Below are 25,735 nucleotides of genomic sequence, written 5' to 3'. Positions count from 1 at the left end.
AAGCCCCCTCCCAAAACCAAAATCCTGGATCCGCCACTGGTGATCACCTGAAAATACTTTATGTTGTTGAACACCTGACCAAATGTTTTTTGTGATAACGTCAGAATACATTTATCGGTGACGGCAATTTTTTTTCTTCTTTCCTGTTGCCATGTTTGAAAGAATCCCGGCGGTAAGAAGTGCAGGAGCCTCCTCAGAAGATCGGGGCGACGCGGAAATCTGGCGCCACTCCGCTGGTTCAAGTCCAGTACCCGGTGGTGGATTACCAGCTGGCTGTTACTGGTGATTAGGGCAACTAGTTGGATGTACAGAATTTCCCATGATTCAGCGTCAAGCCGAGAACACTGCGTAGGCCAATTAATTACGGTTCTGAATTTAAAAAAAAATTATAAAATTGTCGTAGTTTTTGAGTTACAAAACATTTTTAAAATTCCAAACTGCACCCTGTGACTGTAATGCAATTATAAATAACCCTGCTATTGATAAAAAATTTAAATACAATTAAATATGCTATACTTTTCAAGGTAATAAAATCGTTTGCACGAATTATGAGGCGAAAATCTTTAATCGGATACATTTTACTATTCACACTGTAAAAAAAAAATTACACAGTGCTTACTTGGCAAGTTATTTGAAAATATTGCTCATTTAAGCAAATAACTTCACCTAGCGATGGAAAAAAAGAGGGGAGAATATAGACAATCATATTTTTCTTGTAAGAATAAACCATATCGACCTCGAAAAGATATCGGCGTGATTATTTCGTGATATCTCGGAAGATAACTTCCTAACACGCGGCTTATGTAATTAAAGTATTAACCTTCGCAGTTGAAACACACGACAGTCCCTTGTCGAGCCTCGGTTGTGAGATACGTCTTTAGAAACTTGCGTGTCACGAATCCTTCCGACACGAAGCCCAATCATGTGACTGGATTTTTAAAAGTTCACGGACAGCTGTGAAAACAATTTTTTTTTCTACGTCTTTGAATGATTCTTGCGGTGAGTAATATATATATATATATAAATCATTATTTTGGACATATTTTGGCTTGTATTCTGTGTGTATTCATCTTTTATTTGACGTATCTTTTGGGTTTTCTCCATGACATACAATGCCAAACGTCAATGCATTTTGTCAAAAATAATGATTGAAATGTTTCTAAAGTTGTCAATAAAATGTTAAGTCTACTTTCGTGCTCGTGAAAGTGTTCACTGTGCCTCAGTACGTTGCGTTCCACCAACTGGCAAGTCACCGCAGGCGACGAGGGGAGATTAGATGACGGAGCATCGACGGAATGAAAGTCACATCTGTCCGAGCTGTGATTGGAGGAGTTTCTGGCCAATCACCATAAGTCTCTGCCCGTGCTCAGTTAGTGCAGCAGCCTTGACTGCGGCTAATTCTTGGATGGCGAACTTAATCTGTTTACGTCTTCGCTGTTGTTGGTATTGGGGTAATTTTCTTGACGTGACAACGTCTAATAAATCGATGAATGCCGGCTGCACGCACGGAAAAGTGTCCCGTTACGCACATTGTTCCATTACGCTGTGTCCCGTTACGCTCATTGTACGCTTGCGCCGCATCTATCTCTCTTCCACTCGATTGGCCTATTCGTCAGAGGAGAAGAAAGACAGCGGCAGTACACAACTTACATCTACACGTGAACTGTTTCGTCGACTGTTTATAAAGTGAAGTGAAAAGTTAATGTGTTTTTCAGTGCTTATTACAACAACAATTTCGGCAATAAAGGTTAATTATTCTTGCATTTTAAAAATCTGATTACTAGTATAATTTCAAGTATTTATTCTTTTATTATTAAAATAAAAATGATTAAATTTTATTCATAAACGTATGCAATCATTTCATCAATGTTTTGTTATGACGTTGTCACGTTAAACTATCGTCCGTAAACCGACTTTACAGACAGCCAATTTTATTTTAAATTTAATTTCAATAGCTTCTGTAATCAATCTGTGGCCGTTAGCTGTAAACACGAGTAACATAATTTGTGAGGCTGGGGAGTAGATCACCGCTGCGGTTGCAAGAAACAGCCTGTCGAGCCGTGTTCACAGCCAGGCAGCTCCAAGGACGTGTCCATAACTCTCGCGGGAGTTGCGGCCTGTCCTCGTGACGTCTGCGGTCGACCGGGGCAGTTGAGTCCCCCCGGTTCTCCGCGGCGGCAACTCCTCGGGAAGCCTACAACTCACGTAGTTTCGGTTCCCTACCACGTTCGTGCAACTTCGGATTTCTCTCAAAAATTGAAATTAAAAAAAGCGAAGGGTTAGGTTAGGTTAGGTCAGTCACAACATACTTGTTTTCATTGGAAACTTCTGATTTAGCGGCTGAAGTGGCGTTGATACCAAAACGCAAAACTTCGGAAATCTTCGGAAATTCTTGCAGGGAACCGAAACTACGTGAGTTGTAGGCTTCCCAAACTCCTCTCGCTTCGAGAGTGCACACTGTTGCCAACTAAAACCTATTAACATTGTAGGCACTGCCAAGGACGCAGACAAGTTGTACTGCAAGTTGAATGTATCCACGCATGCATGACGCAATGCATGTTAGATCGTCGCTATGTCGTCTTTTTGCTTGTTTTTTTGTAGTACCCATTTATTTCTTCAGACTAACATGCTCTAAAAGACACAGGTGGAACATTATAGAACCGAATACGTTAAAGTGGTTAATTAATACCTACTATTTGTCGGTTGTGTGTTATCTCAAAAGTTAGCTAGAATGTTAAATTGCACATCAAAATTGTAGTGAAGTTGTAGATTATAGTTTGATTGCCTAATTGTATAATTAAAATAAAAATGTGAGCGAGTCTCACAGTAACCTCGGTAACGAACCATACACTTATAATACCAAAATTCCGAACGAGATAAGTATATGCAAAGTGTGTTTACAACTAAATTTCTGGACGCGAATCACACGTAGTTTCCGCACCCGCCGCTAGAATTCGCTAGCATCTACGTCGACTATCGAATCATTCCATTTGCAGACCGAAATTTTAAATTATATATTGAAACGGCTCCGATAAAAGTGAAAAAGACTTGAAAGAAATACTAAATCGCAGCTTTGGACCTGATTTTCGACAAGGAATTTGATTAAAATACTGTTTAAACTCACTGAACATGAAATTTTATAACGTTTTCCTTTGTCTGTTTCAACTTTGTTTGGTTCGCGCCATCCGACACAGATGGCAGCACCGTGGTTACGCATTTCCGTTCCACGCGACTTCCGTTCCATTCACGAATTTACTCCTACCAAATGTCGTTCACACATCAATATCTTGAGAGTACTCATCGAGTGTGCATCTCACCTGCATTTGCAATACGTACTCGCTCTTTCACTCTTGTAAATAGAACAGCTCTCTTTATCTCTCTCTCTGACGTCACTCCCGAGTGCTAACACAATGATCGCAAACGCCTGGCTCTTTTGGACATAGGCCAGTAGCGGATCCAGAGAGGGGGGGGGGGGGCTAAGGGGCTCAAGCTCCCTCCAAAAGGATCTGGGTCCACTATTGTTTTAGTGTTTGCCTTGATAAAGCCTAGCCTCAGCTGGGTCAAGCTCCTCCCAAGCCAAAATCCTGGATCCGCCACTGCATAGGGACATAGCCATAGTACAAAACAAAATTTAAGTTCACTATGTTTTCCCTTAAATGGCTCTATGAAGTATTGTCTCGACTGTCGGTACCAGACTGAAGGCCGGCCGTATAGCGGCGGGGGTCGGGTTGGAGCAGCCACGACATGGAGCGGTCCTCCGGAGGGAAGAAGGAAGACGCCGAGAAGAGGGCGCCGCTGCTGGGAGACCAAGATGGCGGCCGTGCAGTCGAGCTGCTGCCCCCTGACGGCGGCTGGGGGTGGATGGTGGTGCTGGGCTCCGCGCTCAGCAACGTGAGTTACCTCCTCCCCCCTCCCGCAACCCCTCTTTGACGGTTATCTACCAGACCCTGTTGGCTCAGCTGACCTCCGATCAGTCTGAAAAAGTCGCCGTTTCCACCAGCTGACCTCCTCTAAGAACTGCCCTTTTCGAATAGCTGCCAAGTACAGAGGCGTGACAATCATTAGGCTCCAGGGGATTTTTTTCCCTCTTGAAATAAAAATAAAGGTATAGTCTAAGGCCTTTTTTTTTGCGCCAATTAAACATTACATTAGTATTTTATGTATATTGAATTGAATTAATTTTTTTTTTAATATTACACGTGGGAGTGATTCTAGAATCCACGCAGAGTAAGGAAAAAAATATCAAACATTTTGCTTTCGAATCTAATAATATTACCTTTGTGCTGCCTGTAGATCATGCGCAATGTCACACAACTGAAACTGACTCATGACCAGCTGTCGACTTGAACAGCTACTTCAAATTATGCAGCATAACTTACAACCCACTTTCGACACGCTGTCCTATCAAACACCTGCTTTTCGGCTTGTAATAGTGTACATTTGTCAGTAAATCGTGTTCCTTGACAAACGTTTAGCTAGCTGGGGTGTTCAATCATTCGAATCTCCGTCAATAACCATTTCGAGCAGTTGCTTGTCCGTTGTATACTCTTTTGTGACAAATTATGTTTGGTTAGCTGACGCTTTGGGAAGCTACTGATCTGTGAACAGTTGTTGTCGACCAGCTCTCTTCATTGACTGCTAATGTATCGTATGTGACGAAATACGGGGACGCACCACAACGCCGAAATACCACAACGCCGAACGTACAATAACGCCGAAATGCCAAATTGACCACAACGCCGACAGCTAGAAAACTGTTGTATACCACAACGCCGAAATACATTAACCCCGAAAAATGTCATTGCAGGACTGCCACAAAGGTTAGGTTAGGTAAGGTTAGCACACAAATTCATTCAGTTGTTTTTCATTTTGCTCCTGTGCCCCCCCCCCTTCCCCGCAGCAACATTTTTCGGCGTTACTGTATTTCGGCCTTGTGGTACACAGCAGTTTTCTAGCTGTCGGCGTTTCGGTCAATTTGGCATTCGGCGTTATGGTATTCGGCGTTATTGTACGTTCGGGGTTGTGGTATTTCGGCGTTGTGGTAACGACCCCGAAATACATTTAGGCCAAGTAAATGTAGATTTTGACTGGTGCTTGACTAATATACTTTGTTTATGTGATGGACCAGCCATATATGGTTTCTAGTCTCCGATGTCGAGCAGGTCAACGTCATGCACCGTACAGGCCTGTTTCAGTTCCATGCCAATTTTTGTAATGATAATCAATGTATTATAATTAATGTACTCAGAAACAAATGTTCTGTACTTTTACAAAAGATTCCTTTGGATACCAGTTGCCAAGAATTATTTTGCAAAACTACAAGAAATTTTGTACAAAACTGTGGTTATTTTTTGCATATCTGTAATATAATTTTCGAGATAATACTCTGTATTTCTCACAAAAATTGGCTCATAATTCTATATTTTAATCCATGTTTCATTCAAGCGTACCTAATGTTTTTTTTTACCGTGGAAAAGATAGCATAACATTCAAAAATTTTACTTTTTTTTTGTTTTATTGTGCTTTTTTATGCGGGCAGGTAATGCTGGAAAACTATTCATGGACCTGTTTACAATCCACTAACTATTGGAGGTACTTGGATAACAAAAAGCAGAAATGCCCGGGGAGAAATCTGAACACAATATTACTGCGTACATTTTTATGGTGATACAGCTGTTTTCGTGTAATTGTAAAAATTCACAAATATCTGTGATTTACGTGAATGTTTCTGTACCATTAAACAAATTACTGTGTAGGATGACTTTTGTATCAAATTTTTAAATCGGAAATTAAATAACTTTTATTTGTTAATATTGTAAAGAGCTAAGAGTGTGTTAAAACTTTAAATAATATTATTATTAATTGAATTACAATTAAAATGTAAAATCTCTTTTCCTGAGTTCCGATAGTTATGATAATGCACAATAACCAAGTTATATAATCTCAGTTGAATATACAAAAAGAATCGTTACGGTGGGTGAGAAGATATCAGGTTTCTCGTGTCTACTTAGCGAGATGAAGGTACCTTGACTAAAGATAACGAATTATAATATAATTGAAAAACGAGTTTTCAATAGTTATGTTATTTGAATTTCTTAACGCATTACAATATTCGTTTGTATGTGATATCTAACTTTGTTTATTTTTGTTAAAGATCATAATGATCCCCGTGATGCAGACGTTCTCGCTGGTGTACAAGGACCAGTTCACCAGCATTGGGATGTCGGCGACAGACATATCTGTTATCATCAACGTGAATTCTGCTTTCGGAATGTCTTTTGGTCAGTACACATTTTCATATCAACAAAGAATTTAAATACAGTGTTTACGTATTTCAACAACAAAATCCTGTTTTATTAAATAGAGTGGAGCATCGATTATACAAAATGATTCGGGCTTGGGGTATTCGGTGTACGAACAATAATGTGTAACAGTGTCCTAGGGACATTACATATGAAAAAAAAGTCCCATTCGGCACAGCCTACAGGCGTAGGTAGATTCCGAAGTACCTATTTATTCTGGAAATATTTTGGTAACTTCTATAAACTTCTGGAAAATTTTAATAACTTAATGTAACAACATATTTTTGTCCTCCAATATTAAAACAGTGATCGATTAAATATTTGTTCACTTTCTTTGCAGCGAAAATATTACGAATATTTTTAACTAATGTATCCAGCATTGAATAACTTAGAAAGAATTTCAAATTATATGCCATCTAAGATAATTATTTAATTTTTTGGACCTTCAAACACAATTATTCATTCCTTGCACTAAGTCAAAGCAAAAAAAAAATTATACATTGCCCATTAACGAACTTGACCGAGATTTTCCATGTTTATATTTTGTGTATCAGTTTGGAAGTGTTTTGTTAAAATTTACGGCAGTTATCGTGTTCCTAAAAATGTGACATATATAAATATCTGAGTTGACGATGATTTTGGGCTCTATGGACCATGAAACGAAAAACTACATATAAATTTTCCGGATGTTACACCATGGTAACGGCTACGATAGGTAGTATTTCTTGAAAATCTGCCTAACAAAGAAACAATGACATTAAACACAGAACTGTTTATATCTTGTATCAACGTCTTACAAATAAATACTTCACATAAAATAGTAATATATACTTATATATATAAGAAAGCCTACATTTCGGGAAAATACGTCCAAAATTGTGTTTTACTTCAGAGCTGAGACTCGGTTTGTTGCCGCTAAATCCCACACTAGCGCCAGCTAGCGGAACTACGTGGCACTTAATTCGTATTTGCCGACTGGAACGCTTTCCGTCAACCAATTTTTCGGTTGATCGATATTCGGATAATCGATTCTCTACTCTAAACAGTTATCTTAATAAAACCTTGTATGTTTTTAAGTCTCAAAGTTTTCGAATCAATAACATAACCACAAACTGATTTAAAATATACAACTTTTTATTAAGTTTAATTCTTTTTTTGTTATGATTTACGTAACATATGATATTTTTTTGTGATATGGTATAGTTGTGGCCAATGTACCAGTACTATTTTGTTGTGTATTGTAAAATTATTATGTTTTATTTAGTTTTTTTTTGTGTTCAGAATGTCTTGTTTATTGCTGATGGCAGGGGGTAATAAAAAAATAATTTGAAACTGAAATTTCTTTACAGCCGGTTACAGACGGCAGACACAGCGCATGATTTCGTATACCTACTTTACAATACTTTTGTAAACGTTTACATACTTTCTCAGACTTTCGCATACTTTTGCATACATTCGCATACGTTCGCAACTCGTATTTCGCACTTCTAAACTCTCAGCTCTGGGGTTGGATCCTATGTTAGCGTTTGAATTTATATAGTAGGGTCATGTATCATATTTTAGCAATCATAATCCCAATACATTCTTAGATTCCATTGAAGACATGGACAGACACTAATAAGTAAGGTGTACTTTCGTCGCATGATTACGCGTGTTTCAAATTTTACATCATCCTTAAAAAAAAATCCCATCTCGGAGCACATTGGCTAGCAAAAAAGTATGCGGTAATAGCCCAGTCATATTTGGGGTTTCACCTCGGAATGAAATATAATAAGCTGTAAATTGGTATAAACCTTTGTTTTGTCGTTATAAATGTTGTCTCAAAAGTTACAAATGTTATCGTGTCCGAGTCTTAAGATATTGAAGGTCAAAGGTCATAAAAATCGGTTTTTCACGAATATCTCGCTTTCTATTGAGTAAATGAGATTTGCACCTATTATAAAAGTTGTAGAGTATAAAATTCTCTACAACTTTTGTTTGCATTTTGTTTTCATACGATCAACCGTTTTTGCGGTAGACCGTGAAGAGTGCGCCGCTTACATTCATATATGGCCACGTACGACATTCACAGAAACACCTTCTGAAAGTGACTTATCACATATAAAACACAAATCAGCCATAGCTCTTAAAACTGTACGTCCGTCGTTGCGAAGATACAATTTCAAACTAACGAATAATCTTGACTAATACAAAGTGGTCCCTTAAAAGATAAATTGGCCTTGAATATAATAGAACATCTGTCCCGGCTATAAATAGAAAAGGTCATAGGATAGGGACAAGTGTTTACAGGTATATAAGTACCTATTAAAAAATTTACACGTTTTAAAGAAAACGTATATAATGTCGTTTTAACTTAAAATATAACCGAAATATACATTACAGAATTATTAATATGCTATAGTTAAATAGTTAAATATAAATAATTAAATATAAATAATTAAGTCACTTATTTTAATTAAATATAGATAATTATAATTAGTACATAAATAATGGGCATTGTTTAATAATTATACTGTATAACCGTAACTCACGCTTGATCTTGCATTAGGCCATATGACTGTACGCGGCGCACTCTTCGCGGTCTACCGCAAAAACGGTTGATCGTATGAAAAAAAAGTTCAAACAAAAGTTGTAGAGAATTTTATACTCTTTTATAATAGGTGAAAATCTCATTTAAGCAATAGAAAGCGAGATATTCGTGAAAAACCGATTTTTATGACCTTTGACCTTCAATATCTTAAGACGCGGACACGATAACATTTGTGACTTTTGAGACAACATTTAGAACGACAAAACAAAGGTTTATACCAATTTACAGCTTATTATCTTTCATTCCGAGGTTGACCCTTTTTTTTTTTTTACCTAATATGACTGGGCTATAATACAAACTAAACACTCGAGTGTGTATGTGAAGCTATTACACCATGAAAAGTTCAATATTTTTCAAATAGTGTGTACAGTACAACATTTCATTCTTAAAGTGACTCATTAAATGCTATGCTTCGGAGGGAGTTTCAGCAAAAACCACTGGTAAATGAAACAGTTGGAAACTAGAATACATCTATTTGTTGCGTGCAGAATAACGCACTATAATTAAATTTATTTTTGGACAAACGATTAAATATAAACTTGAATCGTTCAAAAAATTTCCATGAGTTTTAAATTGTCTTGTTTTTCAGCCGTTGATCATTGTGCTATCCGAAAATTAATTTATCTTTTGGGTTTTCAGGCGGCATCGTTAATGCCTGCAGAGTACTTTATTTCTTTTTTTTTCTCTTTGCAGTATAGCATTATTGTATCGTAATCTCTTTTATTTTGCAGGTTTGTTTCATGGACTGATTATCAAGAGATTCGGCTACAGAAAAGTCGCCATAGTTGCATCAAGTATAGCGTTTATTGGAGTGCTATCTACCAGTTTCGGAAACTCGTTTGCCCATTTCTTCGTTACGTATGGCCTTATTTCTTGTAAGTTCATTTGAAGATTATTTTCCAGACATTTTATACATATGGATGAGCCTAAACACAAGTAGAATTAATATTTCTAGCTAGTTCCTTGAAAAGAACAGGTATACCTAAGCCCAGCTTTAAATCATTATTTATTCTTTAGTCGTCTAGACACCCGACATTTAAATGTTTGAAAACCTACAAATTAAGTTATTTTAGTGGCATTTAAAAAGTTTGACAGCTAAAGAAGGACATATTTATTCTCGATGTAACATGTGAGATAAGCTTTAAAAATCAAACAGGGAAAAGTGTACTCATATTCTCAGTAATACCTTAGTTGTAGGTTCCCTATTTCCACTACGTAAATTTCTAGTCTGAAGTTTAGATTGTATTCTTTGTATTATATTATGTATATGTTATTCATACTGCTCCTTGTTGTTTTTCTGACTTGTAACACTCAAGTGGCGAGTGAAGTTGGTATGGTCCAAACTTCTGACATGACTCTAACCTATGAACGCCATGTCGATACCCAAGTTATTCAGAGCCCAATACTATGTATGGGAAGTATAGTTGCCTTAGGCCGCTTTGCATGGCTTTGTGACATACACAACATTATCTCCGTTGTGCCTGCAAACAATCCTACTTTACAGCTGATCGAGATCAGTTTGAAAATTTAAATTTCACAAGAAGGAAACCCTCATAATTTCTAAATAATATCTTTGCCTGAATCTGAATGAAAGTAAAGTATTGAAATGCATAAACCTATATAGAGTCAGGATCATTAATTATATTATTACTATGTTATTACTTGGGCCAAGGGCTGATATATCTTTTACCTTCCTCTGTGAGAGTGTGAGCAATTCAACATCCATCTGCATGAGACCTTAGTTTTAGGTTCCTTAAACCACAATAGAGAATAACAGACTGAATTACAGGCGGGAAATAGCGCTACCTAAATTGGCCACTTGCTAACAACTAAATTATTTTGGCCATATGCCATTGCTGTTTTACCATAAATGCCATAGAGAAAACCTGAAGAGTACACAGCACAGAGAATTCCGTGGAACTACGAGACAGTAGTTTAGAGCACATCCAGACTAGCATTACACTGATGGGCGGATGCAGTGAGCGGCGATACCGCTCCGGTACAGTCTAGAAAGCTAGTTGAAGCTGGATGTGCTTAGGCCAGATAACAGGCTCTCTGGGTCTCTGAGTGGTCCCAGAGATGTGAGAGACTTGGATATGCGCCTTGTGATACTCTCAGGATGGAGTTCCTTTGAGTCAAACACAGGTTGGCCGAATGGGTTATGGTGTAATGGGTGGAAATGGTGATGGGATGGGTCGCCCCAGCCTCTCGTTGCAGCTCCTCCCCAGACACATCCAAGTTGCGATGAAATGGCGTATCCATTTACCTATGTCGGCGGCATTAGTTCAGCTCTAACAGGAGTCGTGCACATAAAATCCGGTTAGTTAAACATCATGAGAAGCTGCAGGTACTGAAACAATAAATATGCTTTTAAGATTAGACATCGGCCGATTTTGGCTTATTTTATGTGTGTTTGTGTGTTCATATTTCTTTGTCCATTCTTCAGGCTTTCTCTATGACATACAATGTAAACCATCAAGGGCGTAGCCCAAAAGAATGTTTTAACACAATATATCCCATTGCAAGAATCATTAAAGAAACATACTAAATGAGAATAAATCACACTCTTAAAAAGTGCTTTGAATTACCCAGGAATAGAGTAGTTTCCCTCGAACGATAGCAAGAATGTGTTATGATATGATCGAGGCTTTTTTACAGCATTTGGTGCGAGCCTGTTGGCACCGGCCTTCTCGCTGGCCTTGAACTCGTACTTCAAGGAGAGGCGAGGCAAGGCGATGGGTCTGGCCATGACGCTGACGGGAATAGGACCCACGGTGATGCCCCTGCTCCTCAGCCAGCTGATGGCCTACTATGGCGTGGCCGGCACGGGGCTCATCATGAGCGCACTTTGTTTGCACACGCTCGTTGGGGCTTTACTCCTGCAGCCCGTCAAGTGGCACATGAGGCCGCGACCCGTCGATCCTGCTCAAGGTATGTGTTTCACTGTGGAGGAGCGTGTCTTCAATTGAAGCCATCAGCTGTTGTGTTTTTAGTTGAAGTACTTTTGCGCTGATTCTAATGCAAATGGTTATATCTGATGGTTTAGAGATCAGCAAACCTGGCCTTTGATGGCATGTAATCTACTGTCACTTGGGCCATGGGCGTTTTTAGGATTATTTAAAGTGCATTCTACATGTCTGAACATTTTGGAATCGGGTTCTGATAGTTATTCCTGTCAACACACAATTAAACTTTGTCCAACCGACAACATAGGGCAAGGAGTTTAGTATTTTTAATGCCACCTGGACTAAAAGAAAACACACAGTCATAAGATAAAAGGGTTTAGATGAGCTTAAATGGACTTCAGTTTATAAGTCATCCCCTGCTAAGCCAAGTGACGTTAGGCGAGATGGTTTAGATCTTCTAAAATAGCAAAAAAAAAAAAAGAATTAATACTTTTGAAAGTAACTGTTTATAGTTTTGTTTTTAGTTACTGCATATAACATATAATATATAACATATATAACATAATTTTCTCATTTTTGATACACATTCTGTCGCATGTAGGTACATCAAGTCAGTGGAGAGACCATTCACTGGAATCCATTTCATTCCCGTTTGTAAACAAGAGTATTTTTCACATACATAATAAATTCGCTCATGAAAGCTAATGGGGCGGTCTGATAATATTATTTTGATACTAGTAGAATATGTTTAAGTGTAATACCACAAGAAAGAGTGTTAGATGAAAGAGTGTTAGATTTAAGGGTAAATAGTCAATTTATCTCTAGTTTATTTGTAGTAGAATAATTTCCTGGTTTGTTGCAGAACAATCAGAGAATAATAAGGCCGTGACCAGGAGTGTTAGCACGGAGGATGGTGCCATTCCTTTGCAACTTTCAATCGATCATGATGTCGATGCTCAAAACATCTATGGCATGGACACGCCTATACTGCAAAGGAGAGATTATTTACGCTTGCCCAGTGGTATGCACGGCAGGTTTTATGCAGTGTAAATATAGAAAATGTGTGGCTATAAAGTGAAGGTAGGCGTTCGCGTCGCATTTTGGTAACGACTTCAAAATTGAGTAATATAATTAAACCCAAAAGTCTCCCTTCAATTTTTAGTTACATATATTCAAAAATAAAGCAAAAACTAGGTAGAAAATTTTATTTTTCTTAGACTCCAAAACCTGCGTGTATACACCTATCTATGTATATAGTTTTTTATGAACACAAAAGAGCCATCATTCTGAAAAGAATACTCCCAGACTGATACATAAAATATAAAGATGGAAAATCTCGGTCGATATCATTAATACCAAGTGGGTAAAAATGGGGAAGTATTTTTCTCATCATGTTTACCTAATCCTCAGAAACCACAAGATATCAACTTAAATTCTTTGCGATATTGTTATATAGTTTACACGACAGTTTAAAGTTAGGGTTTTACCTCACGTGTGATAATAAAAGGCTTTGGACGACATCACCTCCAATATAGAAGTAGGCTCTGAACCTTTTGATATCCACTTAGTGCTTATGAATTTCAGTCATGTTGTTGAATATATTCATTCAAATGTGCTAAGTGTACTATGGCAACTATCTCACCTCGTTTTCGGATCACTATTTTTTTAGGCATTGTCCCAAATGGCTTGAAACTATGAGATACATATGTGTACTTTACTAATGTATCTTGGCAAAAATATTTGATCCCAGAGTTCTAGTAACTTTGTAAATAATGTATTTCTTGGTTTATTCCTCTATTGCGGACTCAGTGGCCAATTTCTTTGTTGCTGCCTTTTTTTTGGTTGGTTGTTGATTAGGCTAAGTTCGTAAAACGGGCACAACGTATGATATTCAAGAAAACTGTACCATTCCCTTCCATGTCTTCAAACTACCCCTGTCACTGCAAGGTTGTTTTAGTACTATTATTTATTCCCTGATGATTTTGTAAGGGGGAAACATGATTTTGAACTGAAATTTCACCTACACCGTGCCATAAACTCTGCTATGACTCGAGGAATTTGGCTGGCTGCTACTTCTACTTCATTCAGCTGAAACTCAGGGATCAAGTAAACAAAATTTAGTTCAGAATTCCATAAGTTGTAAGCAAAAAATAAATTATTTCGAGATGTATCCTTAATATTTTATATTTACCCACATATATGCGAACGACCAAAATTCCTTGTTTTGGGTTTGTTTGCACCCTGCTTCTCATAATTAATTTATTTTCAAACTATGAAAATTGGTACATAAGAATTGGTCTTATACAGCATTTTGGTAATAAAATTTTATTTGCATCGTTATTTAAAGAATATTCTTGTAAATTTATCACGTTATCCCTTTCCAGTTTTATGTTATTTGGCCAGTTCTATTAAACAAGTAGTATCTACTAGCATTAAAATGTCACGCGAACGTTTGTAATAGTGATTACTTGTGTGGCATTTTACAAGCCGCAAATAATGTTTAGTAAATATCTGGTGTACAAAACTTGCGAACAAGAGACAAATTCACGATACCTTCTTGACACATAAAGTTCGTCCCTTTTAAATCGTATTTTTAACTTCTCTGGGATTTTCTTGTAGCTAAACACCGAGGGTAGGTACTTTCAATCACTGCTCTAGCTGATGACTAATAAGAACATGAGCTTGCAGATGCATTATATACTTGACTTACATTGCTATTTGACCTACCATTGTTGAATGCCTTAACATGTAAAATATTTTCATACCCACTTTTTAATGTCAATCACATTTTGCTATGTCGTATTCAGGTGGCAGTGTTCAAGAAACGGAGGAGACGTCAGTGAACCGCAGGGTGTCGATAGGCGTGGCGGACCCGAGCAGGCAGAAGCGCGGCTACAACTGGTGGTCCGTGGACTCGGTACATCTCGGCAGCTCGGTCACCATATTCGACGAGAAGTCGCCGCCCGACAGGGAGTCGTCCCGGACCCGGGAGAGGAAGATGACGATCGCCGGGACGATACCGGAGGAGGATCTCCTGGAGGTCGGCAACAAGCTGGTGGTCGCCGGGCAGAACGACCGCGCGCAGAGCTCCTGGTGAGCGCGATCCCAACCTCGGGCGACCACAGCCGAACCTCGTCCGAACCCCCTCGCCACGTCCAGCTCTTTGAGCACGGTCGCTCGAAGCCAAGAATAGCGTGTGATCAGAGATCAGGGAAGTGCAAAGTTGGAACATAATATGTTCCAGTTTTAGACGAGGGGGGTGAAGCCAAAAGAGGTACTACACGTACCAATATGGCGACCGCTTGTTTACAAATATATCAGCTGTACCTTGTCTTGAGGTTAAATTTGAGAAAAATGTCATTACATTTGTATTATGAAGATTCGTTTCGGACTTTTAATATGTATATAAACATATTTCGATCTAATTTTCTTCCGGATATCATAACTGCAGTCGTTAATAAAAGCAGGCTATAACAGCTGATACAAATATAAACAAAAGCCCGCCATATTAGTATGTGAAAATCGGGGGAAAAAATAGGGAAATAAACGGCTTCACGTCTGGAGGCTAATTTTCCATATGTTTGTGATTCCCCAGTTAAATTTGTAAGGTATGTCAGGACCATAGAGGTATTATGCTATGGAGTGGGATTCTGTTCTGAGTTTGAAGTCAATAGGTTAGAAATTGGATAGCAAAACAAATCGTAGCTGTACAAAGGCGAATATGCTATAAATTCGTTAAATAGCTTGAAAATAACTCTCGAGGAAGAATCGTAAAGATGCCATCATGTAGAGAATATTGCTAAATAAACACAATACCAACTTATCTGCAAGAAATTAGCATTAAACTTCATTATAACCAATTATATTGGTTTTTCGCACAGAATGTTCAATTTTAACCAACTTATATTATGGCATGCTGACAGATATTATTAATAAAAAGGGGTGACATTTCGTATCTCTTGTATTTTATAGAATTGTTTTTATATTTTGGAAAGCTGATGATGTTATTTTTAATTTAGCACTTTGATATATTTTTAATTTTTATGCAATAGAATTTATGTTACAGGTTTTAATAAGTCTTAATTTTTATATCAGATTCCATAATCGTACTTACTGTAGAAATAAGGGAAAACCATATTTAGTTACTGGTATGTCATTATGATTACAATTATATGGCATAATAGTAAACTCTGATCTGTTTTGCAGCAATCTTAACACATTTGCTGGTCATATACAAGATACCAAGAATTCAAATAAACTTTCTAACGATTACCGTGAAAATGGTAAAAAAAATAACGGCACCCAAGATTCTGTTGCTACTAAGATGACGAATACTTCAGAAAAACAAACTAAGAAGATTTGGTGGAAGAGAATCGCAAACGAAATGGACCTGAGTTTGCTGAAGGACTTGAGCTACATCAATCTACTTTTTGGGATGTCCATCGCCATAACGGCGGAGATAAACTTCTCTCTTCTCACGCCGTTGATCCTCGCCGACCTGAGCTTCACGGACAACCAGATTGCGCTCACCATGTCCACCATCGCGGCTGTGGACATCGTGTTCCGGTTCCTCTCTCCTTTCTTCGCGGACTACATGCACTACAGTGCGAAGACCATGTACCTGATCAGCATGTGCCTGCTTATTGCGTCCAGGACGAGTAAGTACCATACCTATGATCTTTATCATTGAACCCATGTATAATTCTATGTGGTACATCAACTGTGCATGTGCTGTGGAACTATACTCAGCTGCATTGGGCTCTTCAACCTGCTAATGGAAAATAGTTGATTTTTAATGCATAAATACTATTACATAGGTAAGTACTAAGAATGTCATTTTGGCAATTCTGTTTCGTTGAAAAGTAGAATTATGTTAAGTACCATTTCCACCTTGTCTGTAAATGAAGATTTATAGATTGCAAAAGGGATTGTGAGCAAATACGAAGTATACATTTTGATCTTTGAGGTCTCACTATCTTAAGCTGTCTAGACATTTAACATTTTACATAAGCTGATATTGGCTTGATCTTAGTGTGTTTATATATTAATATTTGGTGTCCATTTGTGAGATTTTTTTTATGACATCCAGTGTAAACAATCAAGGGATTATGTCCATGTTTTAAATCAATCTTCCTCATTGTAAGAATCATTCAATTATCATATCTTTAAGTTTTACTGGGCGTTGTACCCTGCATGCGAATCTTCCCTCAGAGTGTCCACACTCCAGGTCTGGCCATGCTTCTAAAAGCCGGTTGGCTGGGACTTTACGGGTGGGTGAGTCTGACGAGATGTGTTTTGTTGCTTCGCAGCCGTGCTGTTCTTCACCACGTTCTTCTCGCTGATGCTGGTGAGCGTGGCTCTGGGCGTGGCTAAGGGCGTGCGGACGGTGTACATGTCCTTGGTGATCCCCAGTTACGTGCCGCTGGAGAAGCTCGCGTCGGCGTCCGGCATGCAGATGGTCGTGAACGCCGTGTTCTCCATCACCTGCGGCCCGTTCATCGGTAATGATTACGGTGCATTCGAGTCCAGTTTTAACTCTTAACACTTCTGAAATTTACCTTTAGAGTACTAACTTAGTATGCATTAGAAGTTGCCGTTGTCCGCATTAGACTTTTCCAAGTATAAAGCAACAGCCTTCAGCTTCTGCATTACATCTTATGTCTCAAAAGCTCAAAGTACCTAGCTTTGCGCACTTATTGAAGCTAAATGTCCGTGTACTAGTGAACCTATTATGATATTTGCAGTCAATTTCATGGTAAAACTAAGCTATTTCCTCGTGGCGTTGGATAAGCTCTCGTGGCGCTTAGGTATACATTGGAACCCATTGCTTGATACCAGACTTTAGCAAAGTGTAAGGCTTAACATCTTGGGTCGATATTATTTATGAACTGTCCCGAAAAACATTTCGATAACTAACGAATAATATAAATTATAGGAAAAAATCTAAACATCCAAAATTGTGGGTAATAATCCCTTGCCCATATATTTCGGTAAACAGCGAATTATAATTTATTAAACAGCGTTCATTCAGCTGAAAATACAGTTCTACAAATGTGTAAATACTAAAATATCTTTCCCGTTTATCTGTATTGGTTAGATTTAGGTTTGGATAAACAGAAACGTCTAACAATGTCATGGTTTCGTATAATCAATGCTACTAGCAGTTCTTTTTTTTTAGTTTAGCATGAATGAACAAAACCTTCACAGTCACCGAGAAGTGACTCTAGAAGTCTTGATTGAAGCATTTCGTAACCAGTGTCTCCAAAGCTCATTTCTTGGCTTCTAGGGTTGGAGTAAATTATTTTCCACCCAACGGTTGTGAGTTAGAGCCAAATTTCTGGCATGTATGTACTTGGGATTAGTGAGTTTGAAGGCCGTCTCCCAGTTAGCCCTCCGGAGCGTGACTTGAGTTTGCATTTGGTTCAGATTTGATTGTATCAATTTAGATATACCAAATAGGTCATAACTTTTTTATGTACCTTTATTCCCGATTAAGCAAAGAAGATTTTGAGAAGAGGTAAAATATACTTAGATACGGCTCTTCGACAATAATTAGGCTGCAATAAAATGGGAAGATTATTTCTCGTAATTGTTTTTTTTTTAAGTGAAGAAAATTTTAATATATGTATGTACATCAGTATAATTTTATTTGGAATCACTCTAGTATAGATATATTATATTTAAAAAAGTTTGAAAGTCTTGTTACCTATGTACAAATTTTATTTGTAATGGTAAATATACATCATTAAACTGTTTTCTTTGGCTGTGTGTTTCAGGTTATGTTCGTGATGCGAGTGGAAGCTACAACGCATGCATTATTGTTATCAACATACTGACATTTATAACGATGGTGATGTGGGGTTCAGAGATTCTGTACAAAAAATTTAAGACCAAGAGGCAGTCTTCCGCAGCTTAAACTTTGTTGCACACGATCATTCGTTTTTTTTCTCTTCTACATTTTGATGGACTTAAAAAAGTGCGCGAGCACACAAAAAAACCACGCGTTGTGTACCAACTGCTGACAAAGACAAAACCTGTTATTTGTGATGAGATGTTAGGCTGTTTTATCAAAGTTTTAAAGAAAAATGCCCTAGATGTAAAATCTAAGTGAAGTTTAGTGAGATCGGATGGTAGTAGAAGAAGGGGCCATTTATAACTGTGGAGGTGTGGACGAGTTTCGAAAAAGCAAATGCATTTTTCTGTTAGGGGGGGATTTGAGATGTCGTGGCCTAAACATATGTGGTGTTCACTTCGCATTCTGAGGGGGCTGCGGCTGAATAGAAGGTTTAGCTCAACTGCACTGACGGAAAGCTATGCCGGGGATTTTGTTGCGTGGCTAAGGGGTTTAAGGCGTCGGGACCTATGGCTGTAGTGGTCTCCACCGAATCACTTTGTCACCGATTCGGTGCTCGACTTACAGCCCTTGCCATTTTGACATGAAGCAACAACGACCAAGGTCATCGGGATCCAGGATGGAAACGTGACGAAGTTCGGGGAAGAGAATGCCGGTTCTTTCGTTTTGAAGTGCCTTAACATACACTGTAAACTCATTTGTTACGAAAAAAAAAATGTCCTGGATCTAATTTCAACGAAGAGCAGTGATTGTGAATCAGTATTACATTATGTAAATTTTGTCTCTAGATCTACAATGAAGAGTTCCGGTTATTTATATATTTTTGAATACCTTTTAATATGATAAACTGTTTTTATGTATTCAAAAATCTATCACCACAAAATTGTTTGTTTTTAATATGTTTTGTGTATTTTTGTTAAATTACTCATTTAGTTTATAATATGTAAATACGTTGTTATTAAATATTATTTTCTGCTCTTTATTGGTTATTTGTACTTATGTGCACAGTTACTTTTTATTTTTATTAGTTCGGATATATTCAGCATTAAAAATTTTTAAAACTTCTAACTTTCACACATTTGTACACCTCCTCTATTTATAAGATTTCTGATCATGGTAGGTACATGCGATGTCTTCTTGAGTTGTGGACTGCGTGCAAAAAAACTCTTTTAAGTTACAATTTGTGACGGATGCGCCGAATTTTATTACCGCGCATGGTTTTGGCAGAAAACAATACACGTGAACAATTAGAGAATCACTTGAAGCTTTATTTGTTTCAAGCACTCAAAGTAATATATTTTTTAAATTTTATTGCAATGGGGGTTGGTAAACCTGGTGAGAAATTCATGGACATACGCCACAGCAGAAAGTTTGTCTGCCGCATAAACCAAGACTGGCAGTGAAGGAATATACATATAGGAATATAAATATGCACAAATATTGTATGAACACAGAACACAAGCGCATTGTCAAAAGAAATAAGTACACATACAGAATTTTGCTAAAGAAAAGACGTTTCTGACAGCAGGCAGACAGCTCTGGTTGACACAACAAAGGCAACGCAGACGAACAAGGTAGTAATCAAACTCAGTATACACACACAAATTAAGGAAGATAACACAGACGGATACTGGGAACAAAAAAAAAAGAGGGGGGGGGGGGTTGAACAATGAGGAAGTGGTGGATGGTTTATGGAGAAAGGGCAAAGGCGCCCACAAGATAGTTTGAAAAAAAAGGGGGGGGGGGGGGGTCCGTTTGCAACTTGACATGGGCACCCTTGAGGAGGGGGTGTGAAGCCAGGATTTAACGCCAAGTTGATAAGACCTTTTTTTTTTTATCTGTAAGAAAGGACTTAATTTTAAACTTTGTCTGTCACCGGTACTCTTCAGGTTCGCTCCAGAGTGTGCGCGATGTTCCCGGATACTGGCGGCGGCGGGCCGCGCGGCGACTGAAGGCAAATCCCGCCCGCCGCTCCTTATCGTGACGGGCTGGCTGCGACTGCGCGCACAGCTTCGCTCTGTCGCCTCCGTCGGGTCGGAGCAACACACCCCAGCGGGTGCGGCTAGGGTTGCCTGCACCTGGTCGGAAGGCCTTCGGAGCCAGAGTCACCGAGGGCCGCTTGCCGAGTCAGGTAAGTGAGACACGAGCGAAAACTTTGCAGTTTTAGTCAAATGGGGAAATATTTTAATTGGCCTGAAGTCACTAGTGTAGTGCGAAAACTTTGCAGGTTAGTCAAATGGAGAAATATTTTACTTGGCCTGAAGTCACTAGCCCCCCCAGAACGGACTCGCACAACTATCTCCTGTGACCTGAGCAGTGCTGCCAACTCTGCCCTGAACAGACTCGCACAAATATCTCCTGTGACCAGAGCAGTGTTGCCAACTCTTCCCAGAACACTCTCGCACAAATATTTCGTGTGAGCAGAGCAGTGCTGCCAGCTCTGCCCAGAAATGACTCGCACAAATATCTCCTGTGACCAGAGCAGTGTTGCCAACTCTTCCCAGAACACTCTCGCACAAATATTTCGTGTGAGCAGAGCAGTGCTGCTAACTCTGCCCAGAAATGACTCGCACAAATATCTCCTGTGACCAAAGCAGTGTTGCCAACTCTTCCCAGAACACTCTCGCACAAATATTTCGTGTGACCAGAGCAGTGCTGCCAGCTCTGCCCAGAAATGACTCGCACAAATATGCGCGCGAATCGTAAAAATTAACGCTTGTCATTTTTTTTCCATAACGCACCTAAAGAAGTATAACTTTTTTTAAAAAGAATAATCAGCATTTTTGTTGCACGCTAACTGGCCTGCCGCGATCTGACATGTTCGCCCTTGTTTGGCGTGGGCGGCCACGTCGCGGGGATCGAGTGTAGTCGACACCTCATGAGCCGACCACGCGTCGACCACTGGCTGGCGAGATAATCGCGCGGCGATAACGGACGACCGGGGAGTGACGTCGCGGAATCGGGAAGGGTACAAGGTGGTGGATGGTGGATGGAGGAGGAGGAAAGGGGGGAAGCTACATCACCCGGCGGCGCGGTCACTTCGTTCACTCTCGCTGTGCGGGAGACGACGTCAACGGCGGCGGCCCGGAGTGGTCCAGCATCTCTCATCTCTCATCTCTCTCTCTCTCTCTCTGTCCGAGCGAGCCGAGGCTCTGACGGCGTGAGTATACCTGCGCTGTCTGCCGACGTCACCTCGGAGCGGGGCGAACGAACACATCTTTCCGACTAAAGGTAATACCGGTCAATGGGCGTATAATCTGTGTTGTTGAGGCGGGATGATGAGCGCGACGCTCGCCGGTGCTTCTAGCGCAGTTTCGCCTCCAAGCACGCTGGCTTTTCGTCGTGCGTGGGGAAACTTACGAAATTTGAGCGGTGACCGTAACATCAGAAATGACGATAAAGGTGTAATGCAAGTCCCTGAACTGCTTTCAAGAATTTGTACATTTTTTTTTTTAATGTTTTAAAATTACGCTGATAACACGCCTATTAGAGATTTTTAACTATTATGATAAAAAATACAGTTTAAATAATTAATACTCATCGGCCCTCAACGAACTCTTAAATGCTTTTCGTGAACAGATCTTACAGATCCCACTCTGATATCTCAAGTAGTTTTGAAATCGCGTTGTTTTTCCTGAAGCTCTGCGCACCGTGTGTGTGCCCGGGTATCCTAGGACTAAATCCTGCACCCCGTAAAGGATGTTTTTGGTGGGTGATAAAAGTAGAGCTTCACTTAAAAATAATTCATCACTATTTTCAAAAACAAAGCATTAACTTTCAATCGATCTTATACTTATAATTAAAAAAACCGTCTTTACGTTTACATTACAGTAATAATTATTTTAAATTAGGAAATGAGTAAATCGTTTATTAATTTAACTTTTAAGGGACATTTAATAAACTTCTGAGTGTGTCAATTTTTTTTTTGCTGACTTATGCCCTTCCTAGCGCTTAGACTTAAACTTTAAATTAAACATCAAATTAAAGTACATATGAATTAAATAACTATCTCAGAACACACAGGTGGAGTAAATTCATTTCTAACATTAACATATTTCAAAAAGTCAAACTAGTTTATTTATCTTAGGTTAAATATTAAATAAAGATACTAAAATTAACACTCCTCATATTCCCCGAATTAAATTTTTGTACCCAGCTCAGTGCAACACTAAAAAAACAGTTAAATAAGATGACATTATCATCATCGTAGTAATACATTAATAATTTTACCGAAAATGATTACTGAGTCTTACATACAACCTGAAATTTTAACAACAAAACATCTAGAGAATTCATTCATCGTTTTATTTTTTTGCGGTTTAATGTTGTTTTATTACATGGAGTGCTTTCTGATTGTATTTAAATAATTAATTCATAATCAAAATTCACCTTGTGTCTGTAGTCATAAATCTTTGTGACGTTCTTAAACAAAAATTATCCGTCAATTAGGAGCAAAAATGTATTGACGTACCTAGCTAAGCTATCTTATTTTTCAATTTTGCAGGTTTGTCTTAAGTTGTTGAATTTAGTGAGAAAATTATTTCGAAATATAAAGTTTGTCTCATTCACAAACTTCACAAGATGTTAAATTTTAAATTAACGCTACAGAACGAAACCGTTTAACAGTATTGACCTAAATTATTTTAACACTATTAACACAGGAAAACCTGCAGATTTTACGGGTGTGTCAAAAAAATAAAAAAACATTTCGAGGTAACTATTGACCGCAATGATACGGTTCGTAACTCACTCTTGCATTAAACTTCACTCCTGTAGTATTTGTTGAAATAACAAATTACTCTGAAACATGCCCAGTAAAAGGTTGTACCTCACACAGACGTATACTTCAAACAGATAAAAATTGACGACAATTGCGTTAGCCTTCACCGAAATGTTCAGAGACACTCTGACGTAAGCGCTAAGTGGTTTGAATGAAGCTAGGAACATTGAAGCGTCTTCTGTGTTTTATTACTATGGAAGAGTTGGTGGACTGGACTCGTCATCCGCCTCCCAGCGAGGGGACCTGGGTTCAATCCCCGGAGGGGACGAGCCAGGAATTTTCGCGAGTGGAAAAATGTGGCGGACGTTGCCGTGGATTGTGACATTTCTCGGGGTACTCCCGTTCCCCCTCTCCCAGCAATTCATTCCGTCGATGCTCCATCCTCAACTTCGAAACTGTTTTGCATTGGGAAGACCACTGTGCTCGACTATGGCGTCGTAGTTGTGTTGTCCAGAATATCTGTTTAGTGTCGTTGTTGTATTCCTCTGTTTGTCGCTGTGGTTTCCAAAGTTGTGTTGCTCGTTCGTAATTATTGCATTTCTTGCTGCAACTGTCTTGTCGTTGTCAGTCCGCTGTGATATTGTTCTGACTTGATTCTTTCCACGACATTCTCTGTGCCAACTATTCACACTTAGCATTTGACATCGGCTGATTTTAGCTTGTTTTCTCTGTGTTTGTGTATTCGTCATTATTTGATCGTACCGAAAAACGGGGTGAATAGAAACAGTTGGCTGAATAGAAACAGCCCGCTCAAAAAATCTTTACGAATAAAATCATTAAATATTTTTTTTTTCTGTTTTTCAAATAATTTTCCATCATTATTAGGAGTTTTATATATATATATATATATATATATATATATATATACTATAATAAAACAGTAGTTTTTTTTCTGTCTGTCTGTCTGTTTGTACGCGGTGTTCTACAAAACTACTATCCGAATTTTAATGGGGTTTCAAGTTTACTTGAGCGTGGCAGTGAAAGAAATATAAGCTTTATTTCATCAAAATCGGCTCAAGGAAAGAAAAGAAATCTTAATTTTATGACATACAATATAATCATTATAAGAAGCCATTAAGTTTTGCTATTGTAAGGAACTAAGTAGAGAGTAAGAAAAAAATACAGATCCTGACAGTTTGTAGTGTCGCCATATTTGTTTCAATTTTCAATACCCTTTTTGTATACTACAATTTAAATTGCAGAAAACAATCATGTTTCATAGACACATAAATAGTGAGTGGGTGTCATTTCTCTATGTCCACGAGGTCTCGCCACGTCAATTTTCTCCTTGGGGCGAACCCATCCGCTTAATTAAATAAAATAAACAGCTTTTATCGTTGAATGAATTATTTCATGAAAATCTGCTCTCATAAAGACACTAATGAATCACCAACATGTTCGATAACAAGAAATTGTGATATGGCAAAAGTGTTACAAGATTGCTCTCTAATCGTTTGGGATGAATGCACAATGGCGAATAAAAAAGCAGTTGAAGCTGTGGACAGGACACTACGGGACATTAGGCGCAATGAAAGGCTCATGGGAAATGTCACTCTACTCTTTTCTGGAGATTTTCGGCAAACTCTACCAGTTGCAAGTCGAGGGACTAGAGCCGATGAAATCAAAGCTTCACTGAAGAATTCTTACCTCTGGCATCAAATAAAAAAACTGCAACTAACAATTAACATGAGAGCACAGCTGGGTGGTAATTCTCATGCGCAAGAATTTTCCGGTGTTCTATTAATAGTTGTAGAAGGTGCCCTCCCTGAGCAACACGGTCAGGTGACGCTTCCAGAAATACTTGGCAGAGTCGTATATTCGGAAGACGAACTCATGCGTTCGGTATTCGGGGATCTGTCAAACATACAACATCAGGAACATACGTGGTTATGTGAACGTGCCATACTCACTCCAATAAATGTCCAAGCTGCTGCAATCAATGAAAATTTTTTAAACGAATTGAATGGGGCTGAAGTGGTTTACACATCGTTTAACAGCGTCCTTAATCAGGACGACGCCACTAATTATCCAATTGAGTTTTTGAGTTCTCTCACTGCAAGTGGTCTTCCTGTTCACAAAATTGTTCTCAAAGTCGGCAATGCTTCTGAGGAACCTTACTCCCCCAAAATTGTGCAATGGAACCCGACACTGGATGTGGCTTAGGTGAAACTCTTTTCATATCACGCATACCGATCATCCCGAATAACTTCCCGTTTGGGTTCAAGCGCACACAGTTTCCAATAGCAGTTTGTTTCGCGATGACAGTAAATAAGTCTCAGGGTCAGAGCCTTAAGGCAGCTGGTG

The 25,735-nt window shown here is 38.7% G+C and overlaps 2 protein-coding genes across 3 annotated transcripts in view; both read left to right on the top strand.

The window, feature by feature from the left end:
- The first annotated feature begins 913 nt into the window (after positions 1 to 913).
- On the top strand, positions 914 to 19,711 carry LOC134534969 (monocarboxylate transporter 13-like). Its single transcript, XM_063373733.1, has 10 exons — positions 914 to 999; positions 3,695 to 3,891; positions 6,155 to 6,281; positions 9,624 to 9,767; positions 11,551 to 11,823; positions 12,661 to 12,819; positions 14,606 to 14,891; positions 16,005 to 16,456; positions 17,108 to 17,299; positions 18,575 to 19,711. Exons 2-10 carry the CDS (start codon positions 3,745 to 3,747, stop codon positions 18,712 to 18,714), a joined length of 1,920 nt encoding a protein of 639 aa, XP_063229803.1. The 5' UTR covers positions 914 to 999; positions 3,695 to 3,744; the 3' UTR covers positions 18,715 to 19,711.
- Positions 19,712 to 19,753: 42 nt separating this feature from the next.
- LOC134534968 (monocarboxylate transporter 13-like) overlaps positions 19,754 to 25,735 on the top strand; it is a 29,355-nt gene continuing 23,373 nt past the window's right edge. The window contains exon 1 of one of the 2 annotated variants that reach the window (XM_063373729.1): positions 19,754 to 20,782. The gene's annotated coding sequence lies outside the window, so the exon portion shown is untranslated. Of the gene's footprint in view, positions 20,783 to 21,671; positions 21,883 to 25,735 lie in introns of those variants that run through there. The other variant, XM_063373731.1, reaches the window with a different exon arrangement.

This window comes from Bacillus rossius, chromosome 8, assembly GCF_032445375.1.
Source record: "Bacillus rossius redtenbacheri isolate Brsri chromosome 8, Brsri_v3, whole genome shotgun sequence".
Lineage (NCBI taxonomy): Eukaryota > Metazoa > Arthropoda > Insecta > Phasmatodea > Bacillidae > Bacillus > Bacillus rossius.
The sequence above is the reverse complement of the archived record's forward strand: the minus strand, read 5'-3'. Positions and strand labels throughout refer to the sequence as shown.